The 21,268-nt window shown below is 39.6% G+C and overlaps 1 protein-coding gene across 8 annotated transcripts in view; it reads right to left on the bottom strand.

Annotated features, from left to right (window-relative positions):
* Positions 1-10,537: 10,537 nt before the first annotated feature.
* Positions 10,538-21,268, bottom strand: part of LOC136875764 (uncharacterized) — a 68,110-nt gene continuing 57,379 nt past the window's right edge. For all 8 annotated transcript variants that reach the window (XM_067149350.2, XM_067149351.2, XM_067149345.2 and 5 more), the window contains exons 7-8: positions 17,671-17,843; positions 10,538-11,294 (exon numbers count right to left, since the gene is read on the bottom strand). In XM_067149350.2, coding sequence (XP_067005451.2) covers positions 11,210-11,294; positions 17,671-17,843 — 258 coding nt within the window. In that variant the 3' untranslated portion in view covers positions 10,538-11,209. The remainder of the gene's footprint in view (positions 11,295-17,670; positions 17,844-21,268) is intronic.

Here is a 21,268-nt window from a genome sequence, read left to right on the forward strand (position 1 = left end):
TGATGGTTTTACTTTAACAAATTTAAATTAGGATAAATAGCCAGGGAAAATCCAAATACATTGGGAATAATAGTGATAATCTTTGTGATGATATATGGACCAGTTTATAAAATGCATATAAAATTATCTTTGGGGTTGCATATGTATAGGGGGAAATCTTTGTAGTTTTTAATATTATTATTATTATTATTATTATTATTATTATTATTATTATTGCGTGATGGAAAGATGGGTGAATATGTGTGTGTACTTCTTATGTTGAATTCGTAAGTAATAAATTATATGCGTCACTAGAAGTTGAGCTAGAATATTCTTCTAGTACCTGTAGTATTGTTTTACAACTTCATCAAATTATTTCGTTGACTTGTAGACAAATTAATTGTAGATAAGTGTTTCATCATTCAGGATTTAGGTTATAATTTGCTTTCAAGGAATATACAACATCAAAGAAAGGATCCTTCGCCGCCGCGGCTCAGTCACGGCCAGTTAGATTCCTTTCTTGCATGATGACGGAGGCAGAAGTTCAGAGAGATTCGGTAGAGCTCTCTCTTCGTGTCAGAATAGGAGTGCAAACGTACTTGAATGTGCCAGTATTGGGACACAGGATATGACGCAAGTACCTAATGGGAGGAGTGAGGAAATAATAATGGAGGAACATCTAGAGATCTCTAGGGCATTGGTGAAAAGCATTCTAGCTATTCCGCTTAAGAACCTTAAGTTAGAAATCCAGAATGGATTGCGAAAATTGGAGGAAGCTCTCGATGCTGGAGCAGCATGCAGGAAATCCTGGAAGAGAGCTAGGGAAAATCTAAAATGGGAACAAACAACCGTAGAGATAAATGGATTGTCTACGACACCGTTAGTGACGAACGGGGAGGAGAAAGATAAGGAGAAAATGGGTCGAGATTTCCTATAAGAGAAAAAACAAGAAGAAGGAAATGAAGGAGGATAAAGATATCCAACCTTTAACAGATAAGGTAGATTCTGGCAGAATGGAGGTCATTGATAGTGGGAAAAAACAAGATAAACAGACCCATTTAAAATCAAGGGATCATTCTGATGCTGTCCTTATCAAACCAACAAACGGCAAGACTTTTGCAGATGTCCTGAAGGGTATTCGGAGTAAAATAAAACCGGAAGACAGCGGTGTGAGTATTCGATCTATTCGTAAAACTCAGACCGGGGCGATTCTTCTCGCTTTTAATAAAGACACACAAAATGAGAACAGGGACAATTTTAATAAATCTTTAAGGGATGTCCTTGGAACGGATGGCGATGTGAAGACTTTAACTCCCCCCACCACCTTGGAAATTCGGGACATGGACAGTATCACCACTGCTTTAGATGTAGAGGAAGCTGTAAGACAGGATCTTCAGAATTTCGAAGGAGAGCTGAAAGTCTCAATTAATAAACCGAACAGCAGAGGGCAAAAACTTGCTATCATTGAGATAGAAGATAAGGAGGCCCAGAAACTTTTAGATATGGGTAAAATTAAAATAGGATGGTTGGATTGTAGAATCCGAAAAAGGATCGTGGTATCTCGCTGCTTTCGATGTCTTTCGTATGGACACCATGCACGAAACTGCAAAGGTGCTGATAGAAGCAAAATTTGTTTTAAGTGCGGAGAAGCTGGCCATAGGGCGGTAGGTTGCAAAGCAAATCCGAGATGCATAATTTGCACAGACATTAACGTCGGCGAAGCTAATCGAAGTCATGTACTTGGCTCAAAAGCCTGCACAGAGTTTCGTGAAGCTCTCGAAAAGGCTAAAACTAGCAGTAAATGATGAAGGTTATTCAGGCAAATATGCACAGGAGTAGCACTGCCAATGATCTTTTGACGCAGATGACCTTTGAGATAGGAGTAGACGTATTTCTTCTCAGTGAACCTTATCAAGACAGAGATCACCCAGGATGGTTCGTGGATAATTGCGGGACAGCTGCAATTTGGATACCAGATTTGGGTAGGTGCCCAGTATTAAACCAAGGATGCAGAGACGGTTTTGTTTGGGTCCGCACTGGTAGATATACTTTAGTGAGCTGTTACTTTACGCCAAATGAGTCAGTATTTGAATTTCAGGCTAAGCTGGACGGCCTAGAGGACGTATTACAAGGTTTTGACAACGGTTTAATCGTGGCTGGTGATTTCAATGCCCAAGCACTAGAATGGCGTATGCCACAGTATGACTCTAGAGGGTGCCGAACTATGGAGATGGCCGCTAGGCTAGGTTTGACGGTCACTAATATTGGAAACGTGCCAACTTTTCGACGACCGGGCTGTAAAGGAACCATACCGGACGTGACTTTTGTATCTGAGGACATCGTGTCGAATATCAATGACTGGCGGGTGATTGAAGAATACACGGGAAGTGATCACCAGTACATTACTTTTTGTATTCTTCCTGAAACTTCACAGATCAATATTACCGGTATATCGTATGAACCAACACGGTGGAATATAGAAAGTATGGACAAAGAAAAATTTCTTGCTATTCTAAGAAATGAAATGGATAGTATAACAGAACAAATATGTTGTCATAAAAGGAAAGAAGCCGCTGAGAAATGTGTTGAGCTCACCATGGAGCTTATTGGGAGAACATGTGATCTTTCCATGACTCGTAAAACATCACGAAACAAGAAGCGTTCAGCATACTGGTGGACCAAAGATATTGCTGATCAGAGAAGACGTTGTCTGCAACTTAGACGGAAGGCACAGAGAGCACGAGTCAGCCAAGAGGACACCTCACTCACAGCTGAGTATAAGTCGGCGAAGAAAGAATTGAGAAATGCTATCAAAAAGAGTAAAGTCGACAAATGGTGGAAAATGGCTAAAGAAGTGGCTGACGATCCATGGGGTTTAGGATACAAGATCGTTATGAAGAAACTTGGAAGTTTCTCGAACCCGAATATGGACTCAAATGCAATGAAGGATATTGTGGATACATTATTCCCAGATCATCCTGAGAGGTCTGCTGCTGCTGCTGATGATGATGATGATGATGATGACTTCATAGATGATGCGCCACTTTTTACACGAGAAGAATTGACGAGAGCGATTAGGTCCCTTAGAAATAAAAAGGCCCCAGGACCAGATAGTATTCCAGCAGAGATATTAAAGCTGATAGCAGATTCCTGTCCACAACTACTGCTGAAAATGTACAATAACTGCCTGCTATCGGGGGTGTTCAGTGTTCGCTCGAAAACAGCTCGGCTAGTTTTAATAAGCAAAGGAAAATCTGGGGGCTATAGGCCTTTATGTATGCTGGATACTGCTGGTAAAGGATTAGAGAAACTTTTGCAGCCAAGAATACTTTCTGCAGTTCAACTAGCTGGGGACCTCTCTGATCGTCAACATGGTTTTCGAGGAGGGCATTCGACAATCGATGCAGTATGGGAAGTGTTGAATACAGCTAAAAGGGCACAAATGGGTAATCATCACTCTCGAAAAGTGACACTCCTTGTGACCCTTGATGTTAAGAACGCTTTCAACTCGATCAGTTGGAATGACATATTGGAAGTGCTTCAAAATACTTTCAAACTACCAGAGTATCTCATGCGCATAATGAGAAATTATTTGAAAGATCGTACCCTAGTATATCACACAGAAGATGGGCAGAGAGTGAAACGGCTCACAGCTGGTGCAGCACAAGGGTCCATCCTTGGTCCAAATCTGTGGAACATAGTGTATGATGGATTGTTGAGGTTAGAGATGCCAGAAGACACAACGCTAGTGGGCTATGCTGATGATATAGCTGTTTTGATAGTTGCTCGAAATTTGTAGTTGGCTCAGTTTAAGCTAAATCAAGTAATGCGACGGGTGAAAGATTGGATGGCGAATCACAGATTACAGCTTGCAGATCATAAAACAGAGATTGTTCTCTTGACAAGAAAAAGGATCATGACCGTCATTCCAATGTATATTGGACAAACAGAAATCGAAACATCTAGAAGTATAAAGTATCTCGGAGTGACACTTGATAGCAAACTTACTTTTTGGGATCATATCAAACGGGTGACAGATAAGGCGGTGAAAACGACGATTGCGCTGAGTAGATTAATGAGCAACGTTAAAGGTCCGAAGTCTAGCAAGCGACGACTTCTGATGTCGATAGTTCACTCGACACTTCTATATGGTGCCGAAGTCTGGGCTGAATCTCTGAAGTTTGAAAAATACCGGCGAAGGATAGTTGCGGTACAGCGGAGATCAGCTTTGCGTATTACAAGCGCATATCGCACAGTATCCGAACCTGCGGTCCTTACGATAGCAGCGGTAGCACCGATTGATTTACTTGCCTTAGAGAGGCAGGAAGTCTGGCGAACTCAAGGAGAGCTCGGAAAGAAGCGCGCTAAGGAGCTAGCTTATAGGCAACGAACGGAGCGGTGGCAGCAAAGATGGGAGGAAGATCCTCGTGGAAAATAGACTAAGCGGCTGATACCACGCCTAGCTGATTGGGTTGCCCGAGCTCATGGTGAGGTAAACTTTTACATCACGCAACTATTGACGGGTCACGGATACTTCCGGAAATTTCTACATAGAGTAGGTAGAGCGAGCGACTCGGCGTGTATTTATTGCAATGATATAGACGATGTATTTCACACACTTTTCTTATGCTATCATTGGTCAACTCAGAGAATATGTTTATATACTGAGCAAGGAGAGTTGACGCCAGAAACTATTGTGCAGGCGATGCTACGAAACCAGGAATCTTGGGATCAGATAGCAGTATATGTAGAAGGCATCCTGAGTCAGAAAAAGAGAGATATGAATGCTCATGAACGACAGTAAGGAGAAATAAAGAAGAAGAAACCTGAGAAATTAGCACAACACCGCCCTGAAGTAATGCGAGAGCGGTTCCGGGGCGGAGATATACGTCGTGGGAAAAGGGTGTGTGGGTTTTAGTGAGTAGGAATCTCACACGCTTGTGGAGTGCGGACCCTCACAAGTGTCTAATGAAAGATTTCCCACACTTCCCTCGTAAAAATAAAAATAAAAATAATTTTTATTATTATTATTATTATTATTATTATTATTATTATTATTATTATTATTATTATTATTATTATTATTATTATTATTATTAAGACAGAATCTTGGTTCTGCACAGAAAAATGGTGATGAGGACTGGTTGGGCACTCTACGACAGACATGGATGTTTGGTTCTCATGTCTTGGCGCCAGAAGAAACTCTTATTTCTGGTGTTCTGGAGAATATCAGATAGTGTGGGAATGATGCCTGAAGAACTTTGTTGCTGGTGTTCTGGTCTATGTCAGAAGGTGTGAGAATGTTCCACCCTCATCTAAGAAGACACAACGGCTGCCCTGGCAAAATTCCACACGGGATTGGTCAATTGGGAAGAGTGCCACGTCCAAACTGGAGGGTTTACATCCTAATTAAATCACAATAAATTAATGGTGAAAGAAAGAGAGATAATTTAGCAAAGGAATTCATTTGAAAGAATGTCAAGGCAATTTTGAAAACATGACCATGCAATTACTTCCAAATAATGGATACGAACCATTCTGATCTTGGTTCTTTGTCGAGGAGTACGTATCCGTTTCGAGCTCTTACTTCACCTGGGGAGTTCCTGCCTGGGTTACAGTATAATGTAAGTTTTCTTTTCTTTAAAATGTCTTAACTTACTCATTGATTTCATTTAATCAAAAAAGCACTTTTCAGCGTTGTGATACGCAGTTTGTTGTGGAAGCCTGTTAACATATTATTTGTAAAATAACTCATTTCATTGTAATTTTCCTTGTTTGCCTGTTTCCAGTAGAATGGGACTAGCCCAATGCAATAAGGGAATCTTTATTTCCAAAATAGATTTACAATTGGATATGCTGCCTGCCACCTCATGGTTCGTATCCATTATTTGGAAGTAATTGCATGGTCATGTTTTCAAAATTGCCTTGACATTCTTTCAAATGAATTCCTTTGCTAAATTATCTCTCTTTCTTTCACCATTAATTTATTGTGATTTAATATATTTTAAGCCAGATGGCACTCTGTATGAACAGGGACATCTCTTCGGTTCTAAGAGCAGGATTACCAACCCTCATATGCATGCAAGCACGGCTGTCAAGTTCATTGGTTGCCTTCAACTGCTTTTTTTTTTAAAGGTAGTATCTTAATGTAATATTTATTGATTTCTAGTCCTAAATCTCAACGGTCACCTTGTTCGTAAAGCAGGCTTTGATTTTGGATTAATAACATAAATAATATCTTCAAATCATTTTGAAAGTGTTAACGAGCACTCTGTCAATGTCTGTTAATATAGTCGAGTTATGTATGTTTTAATGTCAAACTTTTTAAGGCTAATAAGGAATTTTATGTTTAATGAAATGTATTTTAAGGAACCTGGTAGTCTTATTCAAGAGTACAAACACCACCAAGTTATGTTCCTGGCAGGGCTGTCCAACATTTTCCACATCCACATCTTTAGTTGTCCTTCTTTTGTGTGTTTTGTTTATCTGTCCTCTCTTATTTATTATTATTTTACTGTGTATAATATAATTTGGTAAATATAGAGAGGTCACTGATCAGAATATTAAATGAGTTTAAATGAAATATGGGACTCAATCTTCGAGTAAGAATTCAGGTGTAGTAAAGCTATGTTGGAAATAATATGGATACAAGAGAGAATGGATATGTTATGGCGAGAATTAAGGATCTTAAAAATAAACTGAGAATGAATATATTATGTTAGGTTTGCAATGGGAATCAAAATCTTCATCATCTTACAGCATAGTAGGCATCAATTTTTGTAAAAGAAACCAAGTCTCGAAACCTCACCCGGCCCGGATACCGGAAGGATTGACAGATTGAGAGCTCTTTCTTGATTCGGTGGGTGTGGTGCATGGCCGTTCTTAGTTGGTGAAGCGATTTGTCTGGTTAATTCCATTAACGAACGAGACTCTAGCCTGCTAAATAGTCGCATCCGGTATCCGTTCGTGCTACGGCAACAATACATCTTCTTAGCTGGACAGGCGGCTTTTAGCCGCACAAGATTGAGCAATAACAGGTCTGTGATGCCCTTAGATGTTCTGGGCCGCACGCACGCTACACTGAAGGAATCAGCATGTCCTCCTAGTCCGAAAGGACCGGGCAACCCATTGAACCTCCTTCATGCTAGGGATTGGGGCTTGCAATTGTTCCCCATGAACGATGAATTCCCAGTATGCGCGAGTCATAAGGTCGCGTTGATTATGTCCCTGCCCTTTGTATACACTGCCCGTCGCTACTACCGATTGAATGATTTAGTGAGATCTTCGGACTGGTGTGCAGGATCTGCTTTGCGCAGTTTCCGATGTGTCTGGAAAGATCACCAAACTTGATTATTTAGAGGAAGTCAAAGTCGTAACAAGGTTTCCGTAGGTGAACCTGCAGAAGGATCATTACCAAAATTGTTTTATCAAAAAAACATTTCGAGAAGGAGGAGCCGGATGGCCCCGGGCGGTCCTCTCCTTTGGTGAGGCTCCCTCGAGGAGCAAGACTCCTGCCGAATCTGCTGTTGCGAGCTCAGGCGAGTCCCGTATGTACACTCTCATAGTGGATTGGCACTGCCTGAGGCTCCAAGTACCCTGTGTAGTGGCCTTCACTACATGCACTAGCCATTCATCATGGTAATTATGCTAGTCACAACTGATAAGCCCAAATCGGCACACTGAGGCGAAACATTGGCAACTAAGAATGAGTTAGCTGGAAAATGTATCATTTCCAATAACGGGCCAATCATATTGAAATTATTAATAGGATTACTGTAATTGATTTAATTTTCCTTGAAACAGGGGAATAATATGAAGGGGCATAAGAGCAGCAACATACAATCAATCTTGTGTAACGAAAAAAAAAGAAAAACATATGATCGAATATCACAATAATGTTTGTACTGTACATCCTAGTAAATTGTACTTTATGAGATTGGTAATGTTAATTGGAATATGATGAATTTAAATATCTGAGAGTTATATTTCATTTGACTGTAATTCCATATGTCCATCCATGCTGTAATATTTATTATATTATTCTTGAACCTTGAGTAAATGTGGAAAAATCCTTCCAAGCACTTTGAATCTTTGTATTATCATTTCATTTAGCTAGTTCATTTTAATCCATCGTACCTCACATTTTTTTTGAGATCCCATGATATTATATTTAGGCAGCGACCAGGAGAGATGTACTCGTATATACCCACTATCCATTGATCACACCACACTCATGTGGTGAGTATCATGATATCTTCAAAGAGAGTGGCAGCTGGAGCAGGAGAACATGAAGAAAATGGATATAATACTGACCCCTTTTTTCATAGAGAGGCATATCAAAGTAGCACTCTTAAAACAATTGCTTTACATCAGGAAAATTTCATCAACAAAAGAAATATCTTGATTCTAAATGATTCATTTTAATTATAACTGAAAATATTTTTAGAATGATCATCTTGGAATTAAAGCATTTTTGTTTTGTCAATGAAATTCTTTTAAATTTCAAAGATCATTCACTAAAGATTAAAAACAGTTATTTTTAAGAGTAAATAGAATGTATTATCTAAATAGTCAGTCTGGATATCTAGATTAATGAGGTCCAGATGGAGAACACTGATGACTGACTTCAGGTATATGAATTCCCTTAGTACCTCCAGGTCCTTTAGGCATCCTGTAAGCTGGATTTGACCTTGTTGATTAACCACATTAGTTTGGTCTGCAAAGCTCAGGTTGGTGATTCTTCTGCTGCTGATCGAGATTCCAAGTCCAGCCATCAAGAGCTCTTTTGATGATATACTCTGCATAGATGTTGTAGAATTAAGGCTTTAGGGTGATAATATACAATCTTGCCTTGCTCCACTTGTTTGTTAAGAAGGAAGCCCCTTTTTTTATTTTTTTTTTACAATTTGCTTTTAACGTCGGACCGACACAGATAGGTCTTATGTTGACGATGGGATAGGAAAGGCCTAGGAGTGGGAAGGAAGTGTCCATGGCCTTAATTAAGGTACAGCCCCAGCATTTGCCTGGTGTGAAAATGGGAAACCATGGAAAACCATCTTCAGGGCTGCTGACAGTGGGGTTCAAACTCTCTATCTCCCAGATGCCATAGTTGTGTGCCCCTAACTGCATGGCCAACTCGACTGATAGCAATATTTTTGAGTGTCAGTATAGTTAATGTAATTTTAAAGTTTTTCAGTCTGTTGGAAACACTAATTATAACACTATAACATACATATAAAAGAAACACACACTAATAGACAAAGAATGAATGTAGTCGTTACAGGTAAAGGACGATTAGCAGCTTAAGTTAAGTACAAAAAACTTTTTCTCTGAATTAATAAGGTGATGGTGGAGGATTACTGCAATTGTAATTTGTCTTACTTGTTTATAACACCAATTTACTATCATTGACTAGTTTATGCAATAAGAAGATGTACAAATATTAGAAGGATCCACCTTTCAGTACTTCGTTGTAAGTTGTACTAAAAAGAAGTCACAACTTGTTTATTGGGACCGGTTTCGACACATTACAAGTGTCATCATCAGCCAAATAGTAAAGTAGGGCAAGATATAAAGATCTTAAAACAACTAATACATTGAACACAGGCAAAAAATTAACATTGATTCATATTGTAGCAATTCAGTTAATGTCCAAAACACAATGATCGCAGTCAAGAGAGTAAACAGAACATCATTGTCTTGTGCCGAAAACAAATATAGTTGAAGTTCACAAGCAGGTCATTGATTAGCAAACAGAACATCATTGTCTTGTGCCGAAAACAAATATAGTTGAAGTTCACAAGCAGGTCATTGATTAGCATTGACCTGCTTGTGAACTTCAACTATATTTGTTTTCGGCACAAGACAAGGATGTTCTGTTTACTCTCTTGACTGCGATCATTGTGTTTTGGACATTAACTGAATTGCTACAATATGAATCAATGTTAATTTTTTGCCTGTGTTCAATGTATTAGTTGTTTTAAGATCTTTATATCTTGCCCTACTTTACTATTTGGCTGATGATGACACTTGTAATGTGTCGAAACCGGTTCCAATAAACAAGTTGTGACTTCTTTTTAGTTCAACTTACAACGAAGTATTGAAAGGTGGATCCTTCTAATATTTGTACATCTTCTTATTTCTCTATTCAATACAGAACGATCATGAAGTTTTTAACTTTAAATAGTTTATGCAACTTAAAACAATACTGCACTTATATATGAATGGCTTAAAGCAATTTGACAGAATCTGAGGATGTTCTTATAGAATGAAACATGTCATTCTTTGTTTATTAGTGTTTGTTTCTTTTAAAGGTATGTTATAGAAAAGCTTTAAAGTTACATTATTCCATTTTGTCACATTGAAATAATCCTAGAAATCACGTCATAGTACATAGACAAAATTGAAGAAGTCATAAATCTAGAAATCTGGGATTCATAGTTCAGGTCTCACTTCTGAGCCTTCCTAAACTTCAAATTTTTTGTTGTGATACATCTTCCCACCAACTGCATTTACATTTTTTGGAGAAATCAAGGTGCCAGAAATTTTTGCAGCAGGATTTCTTGTATATACTATTTAATTTATCAACATAAGCACTCTCAAACATCAGTGGACTAAGCTAGAATCAAACCTACTATCTTGAGCTTAAAAATCCAGTGCAGTGCCATATCAGCCATTTAGCCTAGTTTATTGTTATGGCATCCTATTCACAAACTGAAATATATTAATTATATTCATTTAAACTTAGGTATGATCTGTAATACTTTTCATACAAGGCCAAGATATGGATATGACAAACAGTTCTTTGTAGATGAAAAAGTTAATTCAAAATATGGAGAGCTGCATCAAACCAGTTTATGGAATGATCATTTAAACCAGGGCCTCTCAGAGCTGTGCACGATGCAAAAGACGACTTCACTTGGTTGACCAGAGTGCAGACCCCCACTCCTCGATTTGGAGCAATAGCGCTATCTCTCTCTTGCCCTACTCCTGTCTTGCTCACTCCGCCTGTCTCCCTCTTCCTCACTTGCCCCGTAGCGCTCTACATCCGAGACGAGCTTAGCCGAGTAGCCCAGAGATGAAGCGTTGGTCCGAGGCGAACCGAGCGGGACCGATGCACAGTGCCCCGGAGCTCTTGCGCCTCAATTTGCACACGTGAGATTTTGGGCTTTTGAGAGGCCCTGATTTAAACAATAAAAACAACATGTATAAAAAAAAAAAAATTGCAGTTTTACTTCTGAAGAGCCTCCAAGTTCTGCAAATATTCATGTTTTTCTCTTCCTTCCCAGTGGCACTGAGACACTTTTGAGAAAAATCTGAAAAAGAAATTGATTTTTACAAATGAGAAAACTGTATAAAGGGAAAATACAAAGAAATTATTAACGCTCTTATTATAAATTGAGTTAAGAAAAGATTTTCTACTGGGCAAGTTAGCCATGCAGTTAGGGGCACGCAGCTGTGAGCTTGCATCCGAAGGACAGTGGGTTTGAACCCCACTGTCGGCAGCCCTGAAAATGGTTTTCCATGGTTTCCCATTTTCACACCAGGCAAATGCTGGGGCTGTAGCTTAATTAAGGCCATGGCTGCTTCCTTCCTATTCCTAGCCCTTTCCTATCCCATTGTTGCCATAAGACCTAGCTGTGTCGGTGAGGCGTAAAGCAGCTTCTAAAAAAAATTCTCATTGTAATAAAGAAGAAAAACTAGAAATAAAAATTAACACAAACAACAGAATTCCAGTCTAGTGCCTAGATTTGAATGTCAGTAATACAGTTTCAGAACATCAAGTCACACATAAAATTTAAAAAAAAACCCACACAGTTAATTTAAATATTCAATCTAGAAGAGATTTTATTTTTTACCATTTGCTTACGTCGCAGCGAGACAGATAGGTTTTATGGGGATGATAGGCTAGGAAAGGGCTAGAAGTGGGAAGGAAATGGCTGTGGCCTTAATTAAGGTACAGCCCTCAATATTTGCCTGATGTGAAACACCCACTATTTCCCAAATGCAAGTTCACAGATTTGTGCCCCTAACCACACAGCCAACCCGCTCGGTAGATTTTAATTATGCAGGTACTGTAATATGGAATGTTATACATTACACGGCAAGGAATAGAAGTCCGATACAGAGAATGAATAATGTACACTGACTGACAGAGCAAATGCAACACCAAGAAGGAGTGGTTCGAAAGGAATGAAAGTTGGGGAAAAAACAGAGACGGCACGGACGAATAATTGATGTTTATTTCAAACCGATATGCAGGTTACACAATGCACACAGCATCGACTCAGTAGGATGTAGGACCACCGCGAGCGGCGATGCATGCAGAAACACGTCGAGGTACAGAGTCAATAAGAGTGCGGATGGTGTCCTGAGAGATGGTTCTCCATTCTCTGTCAACCATTTGCCACAGTTGGTCGTCCGTACGAGGCTGGGGCAGAGTTTGCAAACGGCGTCCAATGAGATCCCACACGTGTTCGATTGGTGAGAGATCCGGAGAGTACGCTGGCCACGGAAACATCTGTACACCTCGTAGAGCCTGTTGGGAGATGCGAGCAGTGTGTGGGCGGGCATTATCCTGCTGAAACAGAGCATTGGGCAGCCCCTGAAGGTACGGGAGTGCCACCGGCCGCAGCACATGCTGCACGTAGCGGTGGGCATTTAACGTGCCTTGAATCCGCACTAGAGGTGACGTGGAATCGTACGCAATAGCGCCCCAAACCATGATGCCGCGTTGTCTAGCGGTAGGGCGCTCCACAGTTACTGCCGGATTTGACCTTTCTCCACGCCGACGCCACACTCGTCTGCGGTGACTATCACTGACAGAACAGAAGCGTGACTCATCGGAGAACACGACGTTCCGCCATTCCCTCATCCAAGTCGCTCTAGCCCGGCACCATGCCAGGCGTGCACGTCTATGCTGTGGAGTCAATGGTAGTCTTCTGAGCGGACGCCGGGAGTGCAGGCCTCCTTCAACCAATCGACAGGAAATTGTTCTGGTCGATATTGGAACAGCCAGGGTGTCTTGCACATGCTGAAGAATGGCGGTTGACGTGGCGTGCGGGGCTGCCACCGCTTGGCGGCGGATGCGCCGATCCTCGCGTGCTGACGTCACTCGGGCTGCGCCTGGACCCCTCGCACGTGCCACATGTCCCTGCGCCAACCATCTTCGCCACAGGCGCTGCACCGTGGACACATCCCTATGGGTATCGGCTGCGATTTGACGAAGCGACCAACCTGCCCTTCTCAGCCCGATCACCATACCCCTCGTAAAGTCGTCTGTCTGCTGGAAATGCCTCCGTTGACGGCGGCCTGGCATTCTTAGCTATACACGTGTCCTGTGGCACACGACAATACATTCTACAATGACTGTCGGCTGAGAAATCATGGTACGAAGTGGGCCATTCGCCAACGCCGTGTCCCATTTATCGTTCGCTACGTGCGCAGCACAGCGGCGCATTTCACATCATGAGCATACCCTGCAATTGGCATAAAGTTCTGACCACTCCTTCTTGGTGTTGCATTTGCTCTGTCAGTCAGTGTATTTATCATGGATCAAGTAGGATGTTGACTGTAAATACAGTATGTATTAAGAATGGGTTTATGAAAACAAAATCATTACATTTTTCCTCTAAGTAGTTATTCCATCAGCATAAGTGAGAGAAAATTTCAGAAGGTTATCAAGCACATAAGATTAATAATATGTAGGAAGAGAGGAAATGAAAGGAAACCCACAGTAGCAGCAATTGAAAATTAGATATTGTGTGTGTGTGTGTGTGTGTGTGTGTGTGTGTGTGTGTGTGTGTGTGTGTGTGTGTGTGTGTGTGTGTGTGTGAGTGTGTGTGTGTGTGTGTGTGTGTGTGTGTGTGTGTGTGTGTGTGTGTGTGTGTGTGTGTGTGTGTGTGTGTGTGTGTGTGTGTGTGTGTGTGTGTGTGTGTGTGTGCGTGTGTGCGTGTGTGCGTGTGTGCGTGTGTGTGTAGTCAGTCAACAAAAAGTACCCGGGTTTGTGGAATATAGCAGGTGGGTGTTATATACAGCAAAACTGAAGGGAAAAAAAGAAAAGGCTACAAGATGGTAAGTTTTTTTAATGCTCTCTGAGCAAATTTCGGCAGAGGTAAAGGTTGACAGTTTAACAACTTAAATGAAGTAATAATAGGTTTTTGAGAGTTTGATTCAATACTATACAATAAAACTTTCACCAAAGGAACAATATAACACATGTATTACAATTAAATAGAATTATGACATGATTATACAATTAAAATTCATTTAGTATTTGACTACACACTAAGAAACTAACAGACTGACAAATGTGCATGGCAAGCGGGTCAATCATACCTCAGTGTCCATGACCTTGGCAAAAAAATATACCCCTGCTCACAGCACATGCAAAGTCTCCACTACTTGCTGTGATGCTATACAAATCGGTTAGCCATGACAAACAACAGTTTGTGATTATTTCTGCTAATAATTTTGTTAATAATTGAAGGAAATAAAGGAAATAAATAGCTGATAAGACAACAGGGCTTGTACTATTTTTTTTAAATAATTCCTAGTTTCAGCTGGCTAAAATGGAATAAAAATAAAAATATAATGTTTTCTCCAAAAAGTGTGTGTGTGTGTGGGGGGGTGGGGGACAGGCCACCCCCCTTGCCCCTCTAATCATCGCTACTGGAAACATACCATCAGGATAAACACAATGATGGGTCAGAGAAGGAAGAGGGAGCAACAGTAATACAATCCAAAAACAAATATGAATACACAAAAGGACAAGACAATCTCATCAATCCAGTTCTTCCATATCCGTTTCTTCCCAGCATTGACAAGATCTCAGCTTCACTACAAGGTCAGGCTTCAACAATTGACGGCCAATTTGACAGATCTTCAGACTTGATATGGGAAGTGTAGGATAAGAAGAAAGCTGGATAAACATAGGATAATGGAAGAAACAGAAAGATAAAGAAGAATACAGGTGGTAAGACTAGGAACATGGTCAGTGGATGAATTTGAACTTTTTGTTATTTCATTTCGTATCATTAGGGGCCGATGACCTCGATGTTAGGCCCCTTTAAACAACGAGCATCATCATCATCATCATCAGACTAGGAATATAGGGCAAATAGAGGAAAAGAATCTAATGGGTTAGAATAACTAATGGAAAGGTGCAAACAAATGGCAAATCAATAACATAAACGTGCATCCAGGAGATAGTGGGTTCGAACTCCCCCCCCTGTCAGCAGCCCTGAAGATGGTTTTCCATGGTTTCCCATTTTCACACCATGCAAATGCTGGGGCTGTACCTTAATTAAGGCCACAACCACTTCCTTCCCACTCCTAGCCTTTTCCTATACCATCATCACCATAAGACCTCTCTATGTTGGTGTGACGTAAAGCAAATTCTAAAAAGATAAGTAATGAAATAAATGAATGATAAGAACATGAAAGTGAACACATAAGATGGGTCAGCGAAGGAAGAGAGAGTAACAGAAAAAGGAGATAAGGACAAACATGAAAATACATAAGATTGTATAAACATTGATGGTGCCTTACATGTTCATCTTTATATCCTCTTCCTCTTGCTCCATAGGCCAACACTTGCCTGACAATACGTTTATCCTTTGTGTGCATTCTTATACTCCTCCCTAGCTTGTCTTTAAGGTACACGTCAGTGGCATTTCCTGGGCAGAAGTTTAGGCATTTTTTTAAGATTAAATTAACGGATTATATATAAGCTCACACATTTTGCCTCCCCCCACCCCATTTCTTTTACGAGATTATTCAGATCACAAAATTAATTAAAGTAATATAAATACATGGAGAAAAAAGAGAAAGTCTGCAGAGAATTATGAATTTTTTCAAAGAATACATACTTTGGCCATTTCAGTCACTTCATCATTGTAAAATTTTACATAGGGTACTGTAATATAACATTGCAAAACTAAAGTACAGAAAATTAACAAACCACTGTCAGCAGCCCTGAAAATGGCTGGGCATGATCCGTCACTGTCAATCACTTGTCTTTTTCTTTTCTTCACTATAAGATAGTGATGAAAAACTAGTGTCTTTTTAACAATTTGCTTTACGTCGCACCGACACAGATAGGTTCTATGGTGATGATGGGATAGGAAAGGCCTAGGAGTGGGAAGGAAGTGACCATGGCCTTAATTAAGGTACAGCCCCAGCATTTGCCTGGTGTGAAAATGGGAAATCATGTAAAAACATCTTCAGGGCTGCCGACAGCAGGATTCAAACCCACCAGCTCACAGCTGCGCGGCCCTAACTGCACGACCAACTTGTCTGGTAAAGCAGTGTTTAATTACTGTGTGTTCACCGCTTATATTAAAATATTTAAACCCCCAACTTTATTGTGTAAGCAATGATACACTTGCGCAGGACTCAAAAACAAAAATTAACACAAAGCGTTCGAAAATGAAACAACGCTTTGGTCAGGTTTAGCAGCATGAGGCAAGTGTACTGAGAGCACTGTCCCCACACTGTGCATCGAACAGCGTATCTTAGGGCTACAGGTAGACGGAGCTGAATGTTGTTTGTGTCGAGTATGCGAATAGCCAACCACGGGCCTTCTCCATTCTGTAAATACGTGTCAGCAAGTAACTAGGCTGTTCATTTCTTTAATTTCTACCGAGATCTATTTTGACGCAGTATAGCATAATTATAAAGAATATGTATTCTGGCATTGTATGCAGTGGTAAGTACACAAATGAGTAGGTCAAGTACAGAAACTGACGGTTACTGGAAGTGTACATCATTATCAGACCCCACATTCAATATTGATATGACCAGTGCTGTGTTTACTGACATTAAGGTGACAAAGGAACTAATTCTTTACACTATTATAGAGTATTCGCATCATAATTAGGTACTTCGGTATATGACGGTGCAATGTGTAATTGTACACAACAACTTTAAGACGATTTCCAAAACGCAACGTATGTTGTGAACGTGGGATTATTCTGAAGAGATGCCATATAGCACATTTTGCTGTGCTGTTTGTTCAAAAGAAGTAACATACGTCAGCAAAAATACTTCTGGGATGATCCGGCACTTAAAAACACATAACATCACTGACGGGGAATCATCACAGAGAACACCTCCAGCCCAGTCTGCATCACAAGAAGCTACCTTGTCGACAACAACTGCGAGGTTCCAGGTCGGTGTACATCCAATTTACAGTTATTAACAAACTATACAGGGTTATTCAGCTAAGATGTTCACCTCAAATAAGTCGTGAAGCGTTTAGGATACTGACATTCTGTTTTCACTTTCGTTAATAGTATTAAGGGGCTCATAGTTGAACATACAGTACTTTTCCAGGCTTTTGAAAAAATTTATTGAGACACACGTTTTCACATGGGAACGTTATTTCATGCAATAACCAAGCTTATGCTCGCAGTTATTGGGACGTTGTACAGATATTTGCTATTATTACTTTTTTTTGCAAGTTGCTTTACGTTGCATCGACACAGTTGATCTTATGGCGATGATGTTGTACAGATCACGGCACAGAAGAATTGGTCTCAAGATTCTCGCAAGAGTCTTGAGATTTGTGACGTCAGTCTCGAGAGCCTCGAGCGAGAGCTTTGTCCATCACTAATGTGACACAGGGATTCCCCACTGAAAAATAAAATATATATCCACAGTTTCATTCATATATCTAGTGCTGTACTTTACCTTGTTTTGACTTCTTGCAAGGTTTGTTTCTCCAAGTCATTAATTCCATTCTGCAAGATATCGAGATTGGATTGCACAATTTCTTGATTATTCATACCAACAAGATGCATGGCTGGTCCATGCTGAGAAAGGGTGTGGTACATAGCTAGTCTGCCCAACTCTACATTTCGTTCCTGAAAAAAAAAAAAAAAAAAAAAAAAAAAAAAAAAAAAAAATGGTTGTGTGACACCTGAACAACTACCAGACTAAAGCACAGTGCAAATAACTTATCACCGGGCTGAGTGGCTCAGAGGGTTGAGGCACTGGCCTTCTGATCCCATTTTGGCATGTTCGATCTTGGCTCAGTCCAGTGGTATTTGAAGATGCTCAAATACGTCAGCCTTGTGTCGGTAGATTTACTGGCACATAAAAGAACTCCTGTGGGACTAAATTCTGGCACCTCGGCATCTCCAAAAACCGTAAAAGTAGTTAGTCGGATGTAAAGTGAATAACATGACTATTATTATTATTATTATAACTTATCATTCAGGCCATGAGAAAAATAGAGAAGGAAAGAGACTTACCAAAAGAAGGAACCAAAAGACTTGCACCATATTAGGCATTAGGGTAGAACAACACATACATACATACATACATACATACATACATACATACATACATACATACATACATACATACATACATTATCATTATAGACTGTTATGCCTTTCAGCATTCAGTCTGCAAGCCTCTGTGAATTTACTAAACGTCACCACAATCCTCTATTTGCAACTAGCACTGTGGCCTCATTTAGTTCTATACCTCTTATCTTTAAATCTCTTGGTCTACCTCTACTTCTCTTACCCTCCATAACAGAGTCCATTATTCTCCTAGATAACCTATCCTCCTCCATTCGCTTCACATGACCCCACCACCAAAGCCAGTTTATGCATACAGCTTCATCCATCGAGTTCATTCCTAAATTAGCCTTTATCTCCTCATTCCGACTACCCTCCTGCCATTGTCCTCACCTATTTGTACCAGCAATCATTCACACTACTTTCATGTCTGTTACTTCTAACTTATGAATAAGATATCCTAAGTCCACCCAGCTGTCGCTCCCGTAAAGCAAAGTTGGTCTGAAAACAAACCGATGTAAAGATAGTTTCGTCCGAGAGCTGACTTCCTTCTTACAGAATACTGTTGATCGCAACTGCGAGCTCACTTCATTAGCTTTACTACACCTTGATTCAATCTCTCTTATTATATTACCATCCTGGGAGAATACACAACCTAAATACTTGAAATTTTCGACCTGTTCTAGCTTTGTATCACCAATCTGACATTGAATTCTGTTGAATATCTTACTGACATCAATTTAGTCTTTAAAGGCATATTTTCATACCATGCTCAATGCACCTATTTTTAAGTTCCAAAATATTAGACTGTAGGTTTTCATCACAATCTGCCATTAAGACCAAGTTGTCAGCATAGGCCAGACTGCATACTACATTTCCACCTAACTGAATCCCTTCCTGCCATTTTTATACCTTTCAGCACATGATCCATGTAAACTACGAACAGTAAAGGTGAAAGATTACAGCCTTGTCTAACCCCTGTAAGTACCCTGAACCAAGAACTCATTCTACGATCAATTCTCACTGAAGCCCAATTGTCAACATAAATGCCTTTGATTGATTTTAATAATCTACCTTTAATTCCATAGTCCCCCAGTATGGCAAACATCTTTTCCCTGGGTACCCTGTCATATGCTTTCTCTAGATCTACGAAACATAAACACAACTGCCTATTCCTCTTGCAGCATTTTTCAATTACCTGGCACATACTGAAAATCTGATCCTGACAGTGTGGTCTGAAAACACACTGGTTTTCATCCAACTTCCTCTGAACGACTGATCGTATTCTTCCTTCCAAGATGCCAGTGAATACTTTGTCTGGTATACTAATCAATGAGATACCTCGATAGTTGTTGCAATCCTTCCTATTCCCTTGCTTATAGATAGGTGCAATTACTGCTTTTGTCCAATCTGAAGGTACCTTACCAAAACACCATGCTAATTTTACTACTCTATGAAGCCATTTCATCCCCGCCTTCCTACTATACTTCATCATTTCAAGTCTAATTTCATCTATTCCTGCTGCTTTATGACAATGGAGTTTATTTACCATCCTTTCCACTTTCTCAAGTGTAATTCCACCAGCATCATTTTCCTCCTCCACAAAAAAAAAAAAAATATTTTTGATATTACATCATAATCAGTCAAGAAGAAGAGTGTGTTTTCATATCCCTGCCCATCTCACTCATTTTTTTATATTTTTTCCTTACCCAGTTTGATCAACATTTGTACAGAATTGAACAGATACTATAATGTGTCATGTGATAGAAGGAATACAGAAGCACCATTCTGCCCATTGAGACTTCTTTACAGTTGAAAAGGAAAACACATGACAGATGTTTTCTTTCTTATTTCACAAACTCACTGATGGCTAGCCGCAGCAGAGAAAAACACTTCTTGATAATAAGTAATCGAGCCTAACATTAAGGTTATCAACCTGTTTTATGTGTCGAGAATAATTTTTTCTTACACAGTACATACTAGAGATGGGAATTCTTCTCACTCAAGAGTCAGACTGGCAGCCAGAACCTCAAATATCTCATAAACCCTTTTGAGTCAAAGTGAACAGTGCTCTGCACTCTATGCTGCTCTGTGAGTATATTTGAATCACGATTTGTTGTAAACATTCGTCTCCTGGAGCACAGCACTCCAGCTGTTTTAAAGGATCACATTTTTGTTAATCTGTCAAGTAAATGCACATCATCTCTTTAGTATTTCTTATCTTCACAGAAGCGTATATTGGATCTTCTTATTTGCTTATTTGCAAAAAGAAATAAAATAGGAAGAAATACACAGTTCAGGAATTCTTATAAACAGACAAAATGTTACTGCCATTAAGTAACAATTAAGTGTTGTTAATTCCTTTGAATTATCCTTTTATGTTTTAAATAAAATCATAACATTTTTGTACTTTACTGTCAAATCAGAACTACATATACACAAAAAAAGGAAAAAAAGAAGAAGAAGAACAGAATGAAAATATAGCCTGCAAAGTAAAAGAGCTACCACCTGATGCTTGACGGACTCGGAATATCTTGTAGCTCTTCATGTGACCCATCATGGCCAATGTATTTTTACTTTCAACAGTAATACACCAGGTACAGATATTACATTGCACTTTATTTTCTGTAACTTGTGTAGAAAATTATCAGGTCCATATTCTTTTGGTGGCCTTTAATATGCACTAAAAGTATTATCTGTATAAATAAAATTATAATTTTATCTGTACACTTCAAAATTTTGGCCTCATACTATGTATTTATCTCTGATTAATTACCCTATACAAAAGTCAAAAATACTTTCAGTTCAGTTTTTATCTGTTGGGCTGTTTGTGTCAACATCATGGAAATATTAGTTCTATCTAAAAAGAGTACCTACATAATTACGATAGAAGATCTATTTTTCAAAATTTTTATTTGTCTGATTACAACTTTACTATGAAAAACCTACAACCTGTTTGCCAGTCAGTGATCAGGTCAGGG

Source organism: Anabrus simplex, chromosome 6 (genome assembly GCF_040414725.1).
Source record: "Anabrus simplex isolate iqAnaSimp1 chromosome 6, ASM4041472v1, whole genome shotgun sequence".
Lineage (NCBI taxonomy): Eukaryota > Metazoa > Arthropoda > Insecta > Orthoptera > Tettigoniidae > Anabrus > Anabrus simplex.